General features: G+C 35.9%; 3 protein-coding genes across 4 annotated transcripts; 2 read left to right on the top strand and 1 right to left on the bottom strand.

The window, feature by feature from the left end:
* The first annotated feature begins 317 nt into the window (after positions 1–317).
* Positions 318–2941, top strand: LOC110738240 (universal stress protein A-like protein). Its single transcript, XM_021918615.1, has 4 exons — positions 318–586; positions 1092–1201; positions 1298–1416; positions 2489–2941. The coding sequence occupies exons 1-4, from the start codon at positions 406–408 to the stop codon at positions 2556–2558; spliced, it is 480 nt and encodes a 159-aa protein (XP_021774307.1). The 5' UTR covers positions 318–405; the 3' UTR covers positions 2559–2941.
* A 276-nt stretch (positions 2942–3217) lies between these two features.
* Positions 3218–6533, bottom strand: LOC110738241 (mitochondrial import inner membrane translocase subunit PAM16 like 2-like). Of its 2 annotated transcripts, XM_021918616.1 has the most exons (5): positions 6182–6533; positions 6000–6087; positions 3760–3893; positions 3539–3644; positions 3218–3492 (listed from the first exon to the last, which is right to left on the bottom strand). In XM_021918616.1, the coding sequence occupies exons 1-5, from the start codon at positions 6182–6184 to the stop codon at positions 3473–3475; spliced, it is 351 nt and encodes a 116-aa protein (XP_021774308.1). In that variant the 5' UTR covers positions 6185–6533; the 3' UTR covers positions 3218–3472. The 2 variants fall into 2 exon arrangements, with proteins under 2 accessions (XP_021774308.1, XP_021774309.1); XM_021918617.1 differs by having other exon boundaries at positions 3218–3644; positions 6182–6530.
* A 2043-nt stretch (positions 6534–8576) lies between these two features.
* On the top strand, positions 8577–16603 carry LOC110738238 (aldehyde dehydrogenase 22A1-like). Its single transcript, XM_021918613.1, has 14 exons — positions 8577–9055; positions 9164–9207; positions 9749–9844; positions 10736–10863; positions 11521–11643; positions 12542–12695; positions 13477–13580; positions 13685–13763; positions 14211–14306; positions 14421–14558; positions 14800–15015; positions 15269–15460; positions 15732–15875; positions 15961–16603. Exons 1-14 carry the CDS (start codon positions 8944–8946, stop codon positions 16117–16119), a joined length of 1785 nt encoding a protein of 594 aa, XP_021774305.1. The 5' UTR covers positions 8577–8943; the 3' UTR covers positions 16120–16603.
* Positions 16604–17540: the final 937 nt, after the last annotated feature.

Raw genomic sequence — 17540 nt, 5'->3', positions numbered from 1 at the left:
CGTCTAATGAAACCCCAAAACGACTTGGATTAGAAGTTTTCCATTCTAATATATCTCTATTTTCAAAACTCGAGATGTTTTCGTGTTACATTGGTCATGTGGGTCATAGGCCTCCAAAAACACTAAGAAGATTCTCAAAAAAGAAAGAGGAGAGGAGAAGAATGAACTCCAAATTCGGACCCGTAGCAATCGGAAAAGACAGGGGCAATAACATTATGATTTCCTCTTGTTTGTCAGCTTCTCCACCTTTTACTATTCGTAAAAAACTAGGAGCGTGTCATTTTTATGCAGTTTTTTCCGCTTTTAACTTTTGACAATTTTATTCCTTCATTTTTATTCCAACATTCAATCATTCTACAATCTTCTTCATCATCTCATTGAGACTTTGGAAGAGAAAAAAACAGAATGGCAGAAGAAGGAAAGAGAGTTGGAGTTGCTGTTGATTTCTCGGTTTGCAGTAAGAAGGCGCTCAAGTGGGCGTTGGATAACGTGGTTCGCCAAGGTGATCACCTCATTCTTATCACGGTTCACCCTCAACATAGTTATGAGTCCGGTGAAATGCAGCTTTGGGAAAAAACTGGCTCTCGTATGTATTCTTTAACCAACCATGCTAGTTGACATTCATTTTATTTGGCGTTAGGTTATTTAGTGCTTTTTTGAAGTTGAAAGTTTGGAACAAATCTTGTAATTGATCAAAGAGTAAAAACTTCGAATCAAATTTTGCTGATTTTTTAGAAATAGGGGTTGACAAACAAGAACAGATGCATATACTTTGTTCATTTAAGAGGTGCTTTTAAGGGCGTTTAAAATGATAAGCTTTTTTAAATAGGTATTCTGTAAGACATACAAAGCCAAAAAAAATATATGGTTAAAACAAGGAGTCATATAAAAAGGAGGGAAAACTCCCTGCTTAATCTGCTTATAGAAAATATTATGTAGAAGAGAAGACTGCAGGCTGCAGTAACCTTGATCAACAAATTAACACGAACACGAACATAACATTTTAATGTACGAATAACAAACACTTATGTTAAAAGATAAGGCTCATATTAGTTTCTCATTCAAATACTACAATTCTGATTTCTTTACAGCTTTTATCCCTTATGATGACTTCTCAAACCCCACCATCATGAAGAAATATGGAGTAGTACCTGATGAAGAGACGCTTGAGATTGTAAAAAATGCAGCTCGGGAGAAAGGGGTATGTTATAACATTCATTTTAGCCTTCGGCATATTATTACTCTTAGAACAAACTACTGTCGGATTTTGATAGAAACTAGCCTCTTTATTGAACAGGTTGTCCCACTCTTGAAAATCTTCTGGGGAGATCCTCGTGAGAAGCTATGTGAATCAATTGATAGCATTCCCTTGAGCTGTCTTGTTATCGGAAACAGAGGACTAGGAACACTTAAGAGGTTGGTTTTGGTTTAATTTCTACCTTGTGTTAATAGGATTGTATGGATTCATCATGTTTTAAATCTCACTGGTTATTGGCTTTTGTCTATAGAACTTAATAATGTCTTAACATCTTATAGTCAGTCTTCTGAAAATTGCTCCAGTTCACTACTTATGCAAGGAGAGGAGTAAAAGATACTTCTTCCGTACCTAAATAATAGGCCATGTACTAAACTGAGTTAAATTACCATATAATTATCCCTCACTATCAAAAGTTTGAACCCCATCCTGTCCTGAACAAGAAGATCCCATATAGTCCTGATTCACTAGGCAGGCTTCTGAAAAAAGTAAACTCCAGCAAAAACTTTGGGCCAGTATAGGAGAAGAGGAGCAAAGTCGTCAGTGAGAAAGGAGCCCAGATGAACAAGAAGGTTAGATAATCGAAAAGTATGGCCTTGAACCTTAAGCAAGAAGAAGAATTGGGACCCATTCTCATTTCCTCAGCCTAGAAATGCTGGGGTTTGGAGGGTTGGTGCATGATTTTGGGACGGGGGTTTCAGTGTCTTATCAGTAAAATTGAAGCTGGGTTTAGAGATATTATTTTATCTCGGGGCCTCTGTGAAAAAAGGATTGATAAGCAGGTAAAAAAAAATCAATGAATAAACACCATCAGTAGGGCTAAAGGAAAATGATTGTCTGTGGTCTGTGGACTTTGTGGAGCATAAGGTTCTGCATGAAATATCTGAACAAGATGATGAATTTTATAGTAAAACCTCTTCTTTCTCCAACTTAAGCATCAAGAAGTGAATAGAACACAGAGTATTGAGCGAAATAAATTCTACTTGACTTATTGGTTAAAAAATGCAGGTGTAATAGATAAGAAGACCATAGCAGCCAACTAAGGAAAAAAAATAATCTAATGTCAATTCTGCTCACAAAAATCATTTCATTTGAAGTATTAATCTAGTCCTTTGATCGAATGGTATATTGCTTGGTTATAAAAGCTAGAGAAAGGGAAATTTCTACTTAACTGGCTTAGGTCTTTCACTTATGTTAAGGATCTTACTATTCTTATTGTTTTCTTCATGACAGGGTTTTCTTAGGCAGTGTCAGCAACCATGTTGTGAACAATGCATCTTGCCCTGTAACCGTTGTACGCTAAGTGGTTTCATTTCAAGCCGAGTTTCAGCTTATTTAGTCTGGTGAAGGGTCTTGTCAAATGAGCCTCTGTTGGCCATTTGGCTGTCTCGACTCTCGAGCTAGTTCAGTGGAGTTGTTCTTAATAAGTTCAGTTGTTTGTAGAATTATGTTAAAGTAAAAACTCTCATCTTAAAATGGCATGCTGCATGTATGTGTGCAATTTAATGTCAGCCTGTAGCTGATGTTTGTATTTACCCTCAGGAAGGGAAAACTACTTTCTTACAATAGTTTCTATCATCTAGCAGCTTACAATAGGGGAAATTATACTCCCTGCATACCTAGAATAACTTTTCACTGTCAATTTTCAGGTGTTCCTATAAAACTTCGCACTTCATCTTCTTTCTCCGCTATCTCTTTTCCAAAGCTTTCTCTTAGTTTTGGCTTACTCATCCACATTCAAAATTTTAAACTAACTATTCCTAATCTCTTTGTCGATCATATCTTTTTTATGAAGTTAATTGTGGAATGGAAGGAGTATATGCAAAGCTAGGGTAGTTTTGGGGCATCCATGTATAATTCAAACCCATTTGTTTTTGAATTTCAGCAAAATCCAGACAAAATAAAGGTTCGTTATAAATGCATAAATATATAGCTAGAAGTTTTTAAATGAATGAACCAATCAAATAATAAGACATCATTTGTAAACTTTTAATGAGAAAAAAATAGATCGTGCATACATTATTTTGGCCACTCGGAAGCAACTACTCTCAAAATTTTTATGCAACAAGTAGCCACAGATATTCAGATTGAAGGCGCAATGGCACACTAGTTACAAGAAAGAATGAATGTTGCTCAAACAATACCATTCTAACTAAAAATATTCTATGTTAAGGCAAAGCAGCACTGTCTGCGGAATGAAGATCCAACCAAGCTTTTTTAACAAGAATAACCCTGACCTTTGTTTTGATATACACTCTCCAGCTGTTCCTTTGCTCTATGGACCTTTGTTTTGATATACACTCTCCAGCTGTTCCTTTGCTCTATGGACCTTTGATTGAAGGTAAAAGCTCCCTTGCTTAGCATTCCTCTCAAATAAAACGTCGTACTTCTGCACAAATCAAAAGATATATGACAAGGAGAGCTATGCTACAGGAAAGTTAAAACTTAAAAATCACATCTGCTTTTCTATAAATGCATTGTTTAAAAGGTGAAGGAACACTGACTTTCACAATTTCCTCCCAGGCGGCATTTTCAGGGACTCCAAGAATCTGTCTTGCTTCTTGCTCTGTGAGAGCCCGACTTGCTTTACGAACTGTGTTCTGCATTGCTTCTTGCGCAGTACCAGTTTTAGATGCATCTGCAGTAAACAAAGCAACAATTCAGTAAGCGCCATGATACCTAAATTGTTCTCCAGTAAACTTAGAAATTAAATAAAGAAAACCCCAAACATTTATCTTAAAAGCGTCTAATTTTCTACATATATGTGTTGGTTAATGAAAGTGGAGCATTTAAACAAATGTACATTACACAATCACAATCAAGGTTAACAAATTCTGCAAATCTATTTTATTGCCAGACTTCACGATGCAGCCAGAAAGAAATGACAAAATCAATTTTGCTGAATCGATATCTATACACAAACCCAAAAAAAAACATTGGGCAATTAAGAAAGAAGAAAGATGCTAATTCATTGATATTAATGGTTTAGACTCTAAACACATATTGGACTGCAGGACTATTCAGTAATTCAGTCTTCACAATAGTTTATTACAGCCTTTACAGGTTCTCATTTCCTTATTTTGCAAAAATTAAGTAAAGGAAGGCCATCACCATCCCTCACTTTCTTTCCTTCCATGCCCCACCTCACCTCGCCAAACAGCAAACAAACATTGAAAACTTCTCAACATCAATAACATGGATGATCTGAAGAAAACTACACAAAGAAGTTCCAGCAACTTCGATTCAGGATAAAGCTAGTGTGCAGGGACATCTAGACATTTGACTGTAGCTTTCCTCCAAATTTGGCTCAAAATTTTAAAAGTAAGACTCCATATAAGAATTTCTTTGTTGTCATGAAGTTTAATGATATCATTTCCAAACCCTGATGAAATTCCAAAATCTTGAATAAGGCAGATATGACATTCAATTAAGACCAAAGAGCAAAAGATCAGGGAATCTTAGGAAGAAAGTAAGGTCTCTTGTTTCCCTTGTCATATCAAGAATTTTTCCAATAATAAGTTGTTTGCATAAAGAAAGGTATACACAAGAATCATAACCATGTGTATTATCACAAGCAAAAAAAGAAAAAAATGAGAGATAAAAACAATGTAGTTAAAAGCTTCGTTAAAGAGCACATAAGCCTTACCAAGGCTGCCACCCTATTTAACTAAGTTGTCGTGACCCAGTATTTCAGACCCTTCAACAGATGCTATTCAAAAAGCACAAACACAAACCTCTACAAAAAAGTTTGCTTGCATTGGAACATATGCTTCCTTGGCATATCAAGGACCTTTCATTGGTCTTCTCATAAAAAAATATGGACTCAATATCGGAAACTGATACTACTATCGAAGTGATGATTAAGATTTTCTCCCTTTCAAATCATAGATTAAACGCTACACAATTAGACTTCATCAAACTTAATAACTGAGACCAAAACTTCACAGGTGACATGACAGGTTGTAAAAGTATGATGCTAATGGACCACAGTTTGATAAGATAGAATCCTTCAAGAAATAAGGAAAGAGAGAATAGAATATAAGGTTGTTTGACACAAGGAACTACATAGTAATTCCAGAACCAAACTCCTATCTCAAAGTGATTACATGGGACAGAAACACCATACGCTCTATTTCAATAACTAATAAAAAGCTTTCAATTCTTTGAAAAAAGGGAATTAAAGGATCCTAATTCCGCAACTAACTCACTCCATTCTACATCATTTGTTCCTCCATCCTCATTATCGAGTTTTCAATAGCATAATATAGTACCAAATTATTCTTCTAAATTTCTTCCCAAAAGTGAAAAAAATCCTCATATAAAACAATAACAATACAATGCCAATGTATCCCCAAACAATACTTACTCATAAATCTCCAGAGAACGATGAGCTGAACCCCAAAGTTCGTAAATGATAACGAATCGAGCATCAAGATAGTTTTATAATTTAAAGTGATGTTCACCAAAAGTTATGTACATTATTCATGTGATTCAGATTAACTGTTTCCTTCTTCACCCCATTCCTCACAATTAACAATGCCCCTAAAAACTCCACCAATAACCCATTTGAAAAACCATATAAAACCCCCACTTACCATCCCAATTGAATCATCAAATAACCCATAAAAAAGCCTATAAATCAAATACTTGTTTTTTTGGCTCAATTGTAATCAAATGGCGCAAAGTAAGAGTTCATAAATAAATAAACAAATGGTAAAAATGAAGAAGAAAGAAGGAAACTTACTAACAATAGCTTGACGGTAAGCTTGAGCAACGGCCCGAACTAACATCCCAGAACCCATCACAAGAACTTGGGCGAGTATTCTTGCAGCCTGCCCATCATATAAGTCCAAACAAATTGATTAATACCCATTAAATATCTAATTAAGAATAAAAAAAACCCAGAAATTGGGACAAACAAAATACCATATTTGGCTTTAATATATCTCAGACTCTCTGAATATCTGAGTAGAGCTTACAAAAATACAATGGAATTTCAGAGATTGTTGAAAATTGGGAGAGAGAAGTATAATTAGGTTTTCTCCCTGTTTTATTTTGGTTTTTTTTGTTCTTCCCTTTTTTTATAGTTTTGAGTTCGGCTATTGGCTCGGTGGAGAAGAAACGAACTTATCAATTTCCAATTTGTGTCTTTTTTTTGGGGGGCGTCACTATTTATTTTCTTCGTTTTTTTTTTTCTGTGTCTTGTCTCACAAGAAATTATAGTTCGAAATATCTTATATTCCTATGGATCACAATTCACAAGAAATGAAAAAAACTTGGCTTAGTGAGAAAATTTGTTCTTCTTGGAGATTCAATTTCATTAAACACATTTTGAGGGCCAGAATTTAATGGAATCCGATTTTAATTTTGAGGACCCTTTTTTTTTCTCATCACTATTAATAAGAAATACGAAGTACTAGATTAAAAAAGTTAAATGCAAACAAAATCATTGAAGTCTTAGACTCTTAGGTAGGGACTAGGGATGGAAAATGTGTGCATGTAGTCCCCTCCCTTGTAGTCATACCCATCAAATTTTATACCTACCACATATCTATTATACATGGCTGGTATGCCTGTTATATATTCAATAGGAAAAATTGCCCGCAATAATCCGACATTTTAGCCATCCGCTGAAAATAATCCCACCTATGGATTATTTTTAAATAATCCCACTTTTATACCCACTCCGCTATAAATGGTCTCAACCGGCCATGTAACCTGTTATAACAAGTTACTTGACACGTGTCGCCATGTTATTTGTCAAAAAAAATTAAAATAAATTAAATTTTAAAAAAAGTTAAATGTTTTTTTAAGAAAAACTAAAAAAAAATAAATAAATAAAATTCACCACCAGCCCAAGCCTTCCCCGCCACCCCTGACACCTCATCCCGTAGCACCGGTCACCCAGACCCCCTACCCTAGCGCCGGGGGTGCCTTGAACCCCCTCCCCTGAAACCCCGCCTCCCTCCATCACATAACCACCGTCTCCTTCCCTCATGACAACAATCACAGCACCAACCTCCGTCGCGAAATCACCGGCCCCCAACTCCAGCGTCAGCGCCGTCAGCCACCAACAACTCAATTTGTCCACCCTTTCCCTCCCCCTAAACCGCCGACTCGTGGTCCCCTCACCCTGAAACCACCAACCACCCTCGAAAACCTGTTCCCCCGTCCCGATCCCAGTCCCTCTCCCCATCCCCGTCCAAATTCCGGTCGTTCCTCCCTTTGTCCATCCCGATTCCAGCCTCTCTCCCCTAGTCTCCTTCATGCGATTCCGGCCTCTCTCTCTCACCTACCTCCGTCGCAATTTTGGCCTCTCTCTCCTTCCTCCGTCGCGGTGGTTTCATATGTGGGTGCGGTTCCAGGGTTTAGGTTGGGTGGTGGTGGGTATGGTGGTGGCTGAATTGGTGTTGCTTAGGGGGTGGTGGTGATTTTTTACTTTTTATTTATTTATTTTTTAGACTAATCAATAAGTGACACGTGTAAATTCTACTTAAAAAAAAAAATTACCTGCTCAACCGGTTCTAAGTAAAATGGGATCATTTATAGCGGGGTGGGTATAAAGGTGGGATTATTTAAAAATAATCCATAGGTGGGATTATTTTCAGCGGACGGCCAAAAGGTCGGATTATTGCGGGCAATTTTTCCTATTCAATATTCATCTTCACATAGATAGACATAAATCTAAACTCGTTTCTACTTTCACCACCCAAGTAGATATCCATTACATGTTTATTACCCTAGCATACTCGCCTATTATTTGCCTACTACCCACTTAAAAAATAATAATAATAATAAACGGTTGTGGAGATTGGACAAACATGTAGATAAGAAAAGTGGGTGAACGAATGCGAGGTAAGCTAGGGGATATAAGAGGAGTTGCAAGTATTATTGTAAATCTAACACATTGCCACTACCTGTAAACACATTGCCACTACCTGTAAATGTACACATGTCTTTTGATATTCATACCTACTCACTATCCATCAAAGTCATACTCATACCTAGAGCTGACAATCCCTACACTCGACCCGATAACACAACTCAAACCCAACCTGAAGTTACTGAGAGATACCTGAACCCAATTCGAGTCGAACCCGAATTCAACCAGAATTGACCCAAGTTTCATATTTCGTAATAATAAAAAGTTTTACACTAATTTTGATAGTTTTTAAGCATCGAAAACCGACCCGACATCTGACTTGAAACCCGACCTGCTGACCTGAATTGTCATCCCTACAATCATACCTGCTATATTACGACATAGGTAACCGTAAATACATCAATTACCAATACAATATACGAGTAGGTTAAAAGCTTAAGATTATCATTTTACCCTTGAAAGTGGACAACTCCGTCCAATCTCGGGTATTGGTCTATTAGCCATTCAGCTGAATCAACTCCCGGTCCTAGCTAAGTAGCTAGTGCCTGGTTGAGCAATATTTGTGATACTCCACTTCTCATGTCAAAAAAAATAAAAAATAAAAAAAAATAAAAAAAAGTAATATTAAAGTAATTACTCCGTAGTTGATTTGTATTAAGCATGTTTGTCATCTACTAATGCTGAAGAAGAAGCTGATTCAGGATCCAAAAATCGATGATCATTTTCTTCTTCTTCTTCTTCTTCTTCCAACTCTAGGTTTCCACTTTCAAAAGTCAAATTGCAATTTCCAGTGAAGTTGTAATCAATGGCGTTTTGGTGGCCATTGTTAGTGCTTCTATTTGCTTACGCCATTTGCAGATTTCTCTTGATGCTCATTCCTCCTAATGTTCCTTCTATCGACGTTGATGTTTCCGACGGTATTTTCTCTCTCCTCTTTTTTGATTTCGCATTCCATTACTCCATAATTTGATCTTCAATATGCTGTTTTTGCTGTTGTAATTCACTAGTTGTTGTTGTAATTGCAGTTGTTGATGACGGAAATCAAACCAAGGAGAACAGTTTTATCTATGTGAGTTTTGAATCAAGTCAAATTGAATCGCTTAATTTTTTTGCAATTACTCCTAATTTAGCTAGGTATTTGTTGATTTTGGAGTTGAATTGGTGAAATGTGGACTCTATTTTGGTAATGTATATTAGGTGTTGCCTTTTTAAGTGAATGTGGAAATTTAGGAGTAGTATCTGATTTTTGGCTGACTTTTGATGGAAACAGTATGTAATGATGAAGTGAATTTTGGATTCAAAGTGAGGTTTGAATATTGTTGAACTAGCTAATGCTAAATACTTCGTATATGATATACGGAGTACAAGCATAAGACAATGCCAACGTGTCATATCCTGTAACGTGAAATTTGCTTCAGATTCTGCTTTGTTGTGCTTTCATTTTGCTCTCAATAGCATGATTGTAGACATATTTTGATATTGAAGTAATATGTTGAAAAATTAATGGATCATACTTCCAATGTTTTGTTTCTATGGAGCTAGATTGGCTGAGTCATTGTAGTTTAGCAGTTGCATATTTTTTATTATGGTTTATTTACTGGTATGAGCAGATACCAACAAGGGGAAGACAAACAGACAAAGTGCAATGCTATGAACCAGCTACAATGAAATACCTAGGATTCTTTCCGGCATTGAAGCCAGACGAGGTCCGTGTTACTTCCATGTCTTTTTAAAAAATTATCATTGCATGTAACACAGAATGAGCTCTGTTAGGTGATTATGTTATCCTCTTGATGATTAATTTTTGACACCCAATTATAGCTCTGGGTCCTTGGTCTCCAGACATGTTTTGCGGCATGCTGGTTGAAATAACTGAGACTTATATGTTACTGTTCAGAAAGTTTATAGATGTCATATTACATAAGGTCTCTTAGAACTTTAAAAGGCTCTTGATTAGGAGAACTTGCATTCCTGGCAGTGCTGATAGTTTTTTGCACAGATTTCATTTGGATGTCTTATGTGGTGATTTCAGTTAGCTTTATATCCTTGCTTGAGATTGTTGTATATGATGTAACCTGTTTAGATGTAAGTAACAAAAACTTCATCAAGAAAGGAAAGTGAGGTGTTTTTTGTTTAAAGACTTTTCTTACTGTTTCCTATCTTTTGTTCTAATTTGTATCTTCTTCTTAATCCCATTCGTTTCTTCAAGGAGCCAATGGGCATGTTTTGTTCATTAACTTTCAGGAAACTATGTATGCGTTGTATAATAATTTACTTACTGTATAACTGTTTGGAAGAAAAGAGAGATTAACACCTATCAATGTCCTACTCTAAAAAGGCCTGGTTTACTATTCTTTATATTCTATTAGGATATGGTAACTATGGATGAGTCACATTCTTGCAATTACTAACTAGAGGACTTGGTAGAAGGGAAAAAGTATAAGGATTACTTAATCCCAATAGAACTATAAAAGTATGTGTTTTGTGCCTAAGATTTAACCTAAATGACTTTAATATAATAGCACCGACTGAATGTATAGTTTCCTAGTGTTTATTACCAAAGATCCATAACATACATGTTCCACTTATGTTATCAGGTTCGAGAACGTGTTGAACAAGCAAGGAAGGCACAGGAAATTTGGGCCAAAAGTACCTTCAAGCAAAGACGGCAATTTTTACGTATACTTTTAAAGTACATAATTGAGCATCAGGATCTAATATGCGAGTAGGATCTCCTTCCTTATTTCCTGTTCTCTTACTCTTGTTTCAGTTTAAGTCTATAATTTTTGTTCCTGTTAAAAGCTAATTTTGTTTCATATGGAGTATGACCATCGCTTTTGCTACTTCCATGATGAATCCTGATCCTAGTTATCAAGTTTTATCTCTATGGATGCTGCCTAAAGTTTTTCAGTACCCTCTGATGGATATATTTCCTGGATAACCAATGTTAGTCGGGATTTACATTTTGCCTCCCTGTAAAAATAAAAAATTGGTGTTTAATATTTCTGCCTCCATATAATAAGATTATTACTCCCTGTAAAAATGTACTATGACCGGTCTATTCTTTGGACTTTGTGAAATGTCTCAGTGTATATACTGAAAGGAGTAGTTTGGGTGATCCTTTCAAATATACCATTTCCATTTTCTGAAAATTTGAATGTATTAAGCTTCTTTATGGTGTCCAAGCAGTAAATACTTTCGTGGTAGTCTGGTGTTTTAAGGCGAGAAGCCAGTGTGAAACATACACATACCACGTCACAACATCTGTAGATATGTGTTCATCTGGTTCACCATAAGTCTCAGAGTAGTACTTGAAGATTCATTTGGTACTAATTAGTGTGTGCTTAGAAACTCATTTTTGTATGCTGATTAAATGTTGCAGGATCTCTTCTCGTGATACTGGAAAGACAATGATTGATGCTTCCTTGGGTGAGATAATGACAACATGTGAAAAAATACATTGGCTTCTATCAGAAGGCGAAAAGTGGTTGAAGCCTGAATACAGGTATCATTTTCATCAATCACAATTCTTTTTTACTTATCATGCAAACTGGAAAACATTCTGAAAATGTATTTTATTTTTATATGTGCAAGCATCTTTAGTTCAGTTATGTTTAGATGATGAGGGCTTTCTTATCTTGTGTGTGTATTGTTGAAGTTTCACCAGCATGATTGTTTTTTTTTTTTTTTTTTTTTTTTTTTTTTTTTTTTTTTTTTTTTTTTTGGCGTGCTATGTCTCAGTGTTGTTTCAATTAAATAATTACTCAATGAAGATACAATCATACTTGGGAAAATAACGACTCCATCTTAATATACTTGCTACATCTAACTTTTCACGGTCTTCAAAACACACCTTTGACCATTTAGATCTCTAATTACGTATTAATAAATTTTCAAATAGTTGGTATTTTAGATATACACATTGTAACATATGAAATATCTAATAAGATCAAACTATGTTTTTTCTTGTATTTCTTGTATATTAGTTAATAATTACTCATAGCTTTTATCTTCAGATGGTTGGAGCTGAATGTTAAAAGAGCTAAGCCAAGTCAAAACCTATCCAATCTTATCCACTAGGTGGCATGGCTGGTCTTTCGTTGTCGATAATTAGTTAGTCTTAAACTTATATGCCTGATTTTAATACTGATATATTGACTAAAGTATCTATAGTTGGTAATTGGTATCATTGCTGTTTCCAGCACTGAAACTTCTGCTTAAAGTGACCTAAATGGCCAAATATATATTAATACTTCGTAAAATGTTTAATTTAGGTAGTATTCCAAGTTGCTATATGTGAGTACAGGTCGTGTTGTAGTCTTGTAGACCTGTAGTTGTGAAATATGGTACATATATCCAGAGCTCACTGTGCTGAGATTGACCTTTATCATATTGGATTTCAGGAGTTCTGGAAAGTCGATGCTTCACAAGAGATCTAAAGTAGAATATCATCCTCTAGGGGTTATTGGTGCCATTGTCTCGTGGAATTATCCATTTCATAATATCTTTAATCCAATGCTAGCTGCAGTCTTCTCAGGAAATGGTATTGTTATCAAGGTATGTAACTTCACCACCATGATGCTTTAGTTAACTTTTGACCTATTCTATAACTCATATTCCTATATGTTTCGATGTAATCACACTTTTGAAAGATGCTTCTCTGAGAGTCAAGAAGTGAGACTTGGCCTGGTTTTTGGTGGCACCAAAAGTGTTTTTGTTGTTTGTTTCATCTAGCTAACCTGAAATGTAGGTTATACAACGAATTTGTTATTGAGGGAAGGAAAAGTAGAAGCCAACCTAGTCAAGAAGTGCATCATGCTCATCTTGGACTGTCGGGTTGATATAAGAAATTTATAATCATAATCTGTTTCACAGTATTTTGTTGCCACTAAAAGGGCATTAAGTTGTATACAGAGAACATAGTTAAACCTGTGAGATAATATTCCCCAGTCCATACCTCCCCACAATAAAAGAAAGGAAGAAATAAAAAGATAAAGTGTATTTGCTCAAACATCGCATTAAGTGGAAAATTAGATTAAAAATAAAAAACGATGCATTGATGCTACTACCATTTTCTTGAACACCACCAATCATAATCCACCTAGCTGTCTGAATATAGCCAATGTCTTGGTTTACAACTTCTTAACTTGATATTCAATCAGCTATTCAGCTATGATAGACTGATAGCAGATGATTTTGGTTACTGGGTCTATTCATGAACATGATCTTTCTTGCAGCATCTAATTGGAATATAAACATATGATAAAGTTTAGATGAAAAACACTCCCACTGTGCAGGCCTTTTAAATGTTCTGACAGCAATTATCTTTTTGGTTTAGGTTTCAGAGCATGCTAGTTGGTCTGGTTGTTTCTACTTTCGGATAATTCAAACAGCCTTGGCTGCAGTGGGAGCTCCTGAGAATTTGGTTGACGTGATAACAGGGTATTCAATTTCTCTTCCTTTTTCTTCTGCATCATTCTTTCTGATTGTTCAAATTTGCTTTTGTCTTTTGCAATACGAGATCTCTAATTGAATTTCGTTGGCAGATTTGCTGAAACAGGGGAAGCATTGGTGTCTTCAGTAGATAAAATCATTTTTGTGGGTTCACCTGGTGTGGGCAAGAAGGTATGTCATGCTCATCTGGATTCTTCTTCTTCTCCCCACCCCCCCACCCCCCCTTTTTTTTTCTTCCTTTGTTCTTCATTTAGGCTGTTGCTTGTCTAAAACTGTTTTATTTTTCATGATGTGTCTATAAAACCTCAAGATGGCCAGTTGCAAGTATGATTAAGAAAGAATAAATTTATGTGAACGACTCATTTAGGTTTCTTATATACATATACTTCACTTTGCCGGAAATAATGCTCTGCTGGATATTGCTCTATAAGCTAAAGCTATTTTGTAATCATACAACAGAAACTACAACAAAGCCTTGGTCCCAAAATGATTTGGGGTATTTTGAAATCATATATGCTTAATAAGGCCCTACAGTCTTTGTTTTCTCTGTATTACTAGAGCCTTCCTTTATTTTTACTCTTGTTAGGGCTTGAGTTAATGCTTTATTGATGTGCTTAGATAATGAGAAAGGCTTCTGAGACACTCATTCCAGTGACACTTGAGCTTGGTGGGAAAGACGCATTTATTGTGTGTGAAGATGTAGACGTCGAACATGTAAGCAATCTTTCTTTTATTACATATTAGCTATAGCATTCTTAAATTGGTCCTCCCTGAATTTTAACATGATTGGTTTCTCATTGACTGAAAATTTGTATCCTTGATGTATAGGTTGCTCAGGTGGCTGTTAGAGCTGGTCTTCAATCAAGTGGGCAGAACTGTGCAGGGGCTGAGAGGTTTTATGTTCATCGCGATGTTTACAATGCTTTTGTTGCTCAGGTGGTCAAGATTGTCAAGTCTGTTACAGCGGTGCGTTTGCAGTTTAGAAACTTCAAGATGCTTAAATTTACTGTAGTTTAGTTATAATCAATATCTGAGTTGTTTTTTTTAACCAGCCTACTTCCCCCCCTCCCCCCTACTTTTCAAGTCTGTTGTATATGGTAGCTCTTATTTGGTTACTCTGATAAGTAGTGTTTATTTGCTTTAAAGCTATAAATCTTTTTTTTTTTATAGATTTTCTCACGGTTGAAGTTTAAATTGGAATCCGCAGGGCCCTCCTCTCGCAGGGAAATGTGATATGGGCGCAATTTGTATGCAAGACCATGTGGAAAAGCTTCAAAGCCTTGTAATCGACGCCTTGGACAAAGGAGCAGAGATTGCTGGTCGTGGACGATTCGGGAATTTGGGGACGGATGCTGTTGATCAGTTTTTTCCACCAACTGTACTAGTAAATGTGAACCACTCCATGCTCATTATGCAAGAAGAGGTAATTCATGTATATTGATGGTACAAATTTAGGAACTAGATGAGACATAATTTTTTTTTTTCACCAGCCGGCATAAGCTCTGATCACATCTGATGCATGTGAGTTAGCTGTGAGATATGACCGCGCAAGACCGAGAGTAAATAATATTATAATTAATGGAGAGTGTTTCAAATTATGCTAGTTTACCACTTTACCCCATTCTCGTCATTACTTGGCACCTCAAACTCATTGTATAGTCTTCGGTGATGTCCAGGCTTTTGGACCAATCATGCCCATCATGAAAGTTAGCTCTGACGAGGAAGCTATCAGGCTGGCAAATGACTCAAGATTTGGGCTTGGCTGTGCTGTATTTTCTAGAAGTCAGAGTCGAGCCAGAAGAATTGCATCACAGCTACACTGTGGAATTGCCGCAATTAATGACTTTGCATCTAATTACATGTGCCAGGTACCTTTATTTTTTTTTGTATATAATTTTAGTATTATGATGTCTTTAAAATTGGAAAACATGATTTCAAAGATACAAAGTAATAATTGTGAGTCACAGTATGTTTTAATGGTGTATATGTTGTATTGTTTGATGAGCATGTGGTTTTAGTACATTTTCTTTTTTCCTTTTCACAATACGTATTATTTCTAGTCTCCTTGAGATTTAGAGTCAATGTATACTTGATTCTCTTTAAACTGCTTACTTTGCTTATATATCAAATCATTTTCAGTCCCTACCTTTTGGCGGTGTAAAGGACAGTGGCTTTGGTAGATTTGCTGGTATCGAGGGGTTAAGGGCCTGCTGTCTTGTAAAATCAGTGGTTGAAGATAGATGGTGGCCATACGTCAAGACCAAAATACCGAAACCCATTCAGGTTTTCTTACAAACATTTGAGTTATTTTCAACAATGGGTGCCTTGCTTAGCAACACTGAACTAACTTTTCTCCTGCCCATTGCAGTATCCTGTTGCAGATCATGCCTTTGAATTCCAGCAAACTCTGGTTGAAACACTTTATGGTTTGAACATATGGGACCGCTTGCGAGCCTTGGTTAATGTCATTAAGGTTTTAACTGAGCATAACTCACCTAGTGCTGGCAGCAGTAGGAGAAGTGATTGAGTCTTGTTTGCAGACTTCTTTTAACTCCAGAGAGGGAAAAAATGAAGAATATCTGAATTTTGACTACGCAATTGTGTATATAGGAGGGTCATTGGTGCAAGTTTGTCCACTAATTTTCAAACTCTAGGTGATGCTTATGAGCTGATGGCATTCATGTGTAGGCTATACATAAAATTCAGATGCAGTGACTGTTCAGAAGTAGTCATTAGCTTACCATGTTGGCAATTTTGCAACTTACAGTCACAATCTGGATATGAAAACATGTTTTTATCTCATGCTTTTTACATTACCACGTGTCCACGTGTACTGATGTTTTCAAGCTATGGAATGTATGGATCATAGCTTCACTGAATGGCTTAATACTTTTTGTCGGTCTATATACACTAGAAGGTTACTAAAATTCGTAATTAGGGCACCAGTGATCTTCCAAGGAGTCATTTTCTGCCGTCGCGTACTCCTTGAAGATGGTTTTCTGCTGGCTACAGTTAACAATTGCTATCAGGTATCTTTCATTTTTTGTTAAAGTCTTGCAAAGGTATTTTTTTAAACAATATTTCTGAATTGATATGTATTAGAGATCGTAGGTCCGTAATGGTCATGAACATCTAATAACTTTGTTGTAACTCCGAAGAAACTTCCCTACATTCATAAACTTCCCAAAAACGCACGGTTATGAACTCTGACATTTGTTACTCCTGGATTCAAATGCCAAAGTAAGCAAATGTCAAAGGACAATTTGGTCACATTAACTACTTATTAGATCTAATACTTTAGGGGAGGAGGAATCTGGGTTGAAGTAAACTACATTATATGTGGATTTTTTGTGTATAAAGCGAATGTTTGTGGATGGCTGAAAATTTTAAGAATATTGTTTGATGCTTGGTAGAAAAGAATTATTAAAATAAAGTTCAAACAATAGTATATCTGCTCACAATGGGTCACTATCCAAATACCTAATATTAATGTACTAGGTACGAGAAGACTTAGATGACTTTTTTTTTTTTTTTTGAAGAAAAGAAGACTTGATGACTAGTCTAAAGAGAGCGATTTTAAAACACCACGTCATATTATTAGCTATGCTATTAAAATGCAAGCAAGGTTATCCCACTGATGCATGTAAGATTAGCAGAAAGTATCAAAACAGTGTATAAGAAAAGCACAAATAGACTACATTTCCATGATTAGATAAAAAGGTAAAATGATTGTTCGAGCTCAAAAAAGGATAATGGAGAAGGTGAAACCACTAAAATAAGAAATACTAGAATGTATTTTTTTAGCTACATACACTTGAAAAATGAAAATACTGTCTAATTTTCGGCAATTTGGTACTAGTTCCTAGATTGTGCTTCAAGCAAGAAATTCTGACGAGTGTAGGAGAAGGTGAAAATCTGTACGTATTCAAATCTACGCACTCGAAAATT

The sequence above is a fragment of the Chenopodium quinoa genome, unplaced genomic scaffold (genome assembly GCF_001683475.1).
Source record: "Chenopodium quinoa cultivar QQ74 unplaced genomic scaffold, ASM168347v1, whole genome shotgun sequence".
Lineage (NCBI taxonomy): Eukaryota > Viridiplantae > Streptophyta > Magnoliopsida > Caryophyllales > Amaranthaceae > Chenopodium > Chenopodium quinoa.
The sequence above is the reverse complement of the archived record's forward strand: the minus strand, read 5'-3'. Positions and strand labels throughout refer to the sequence as shown.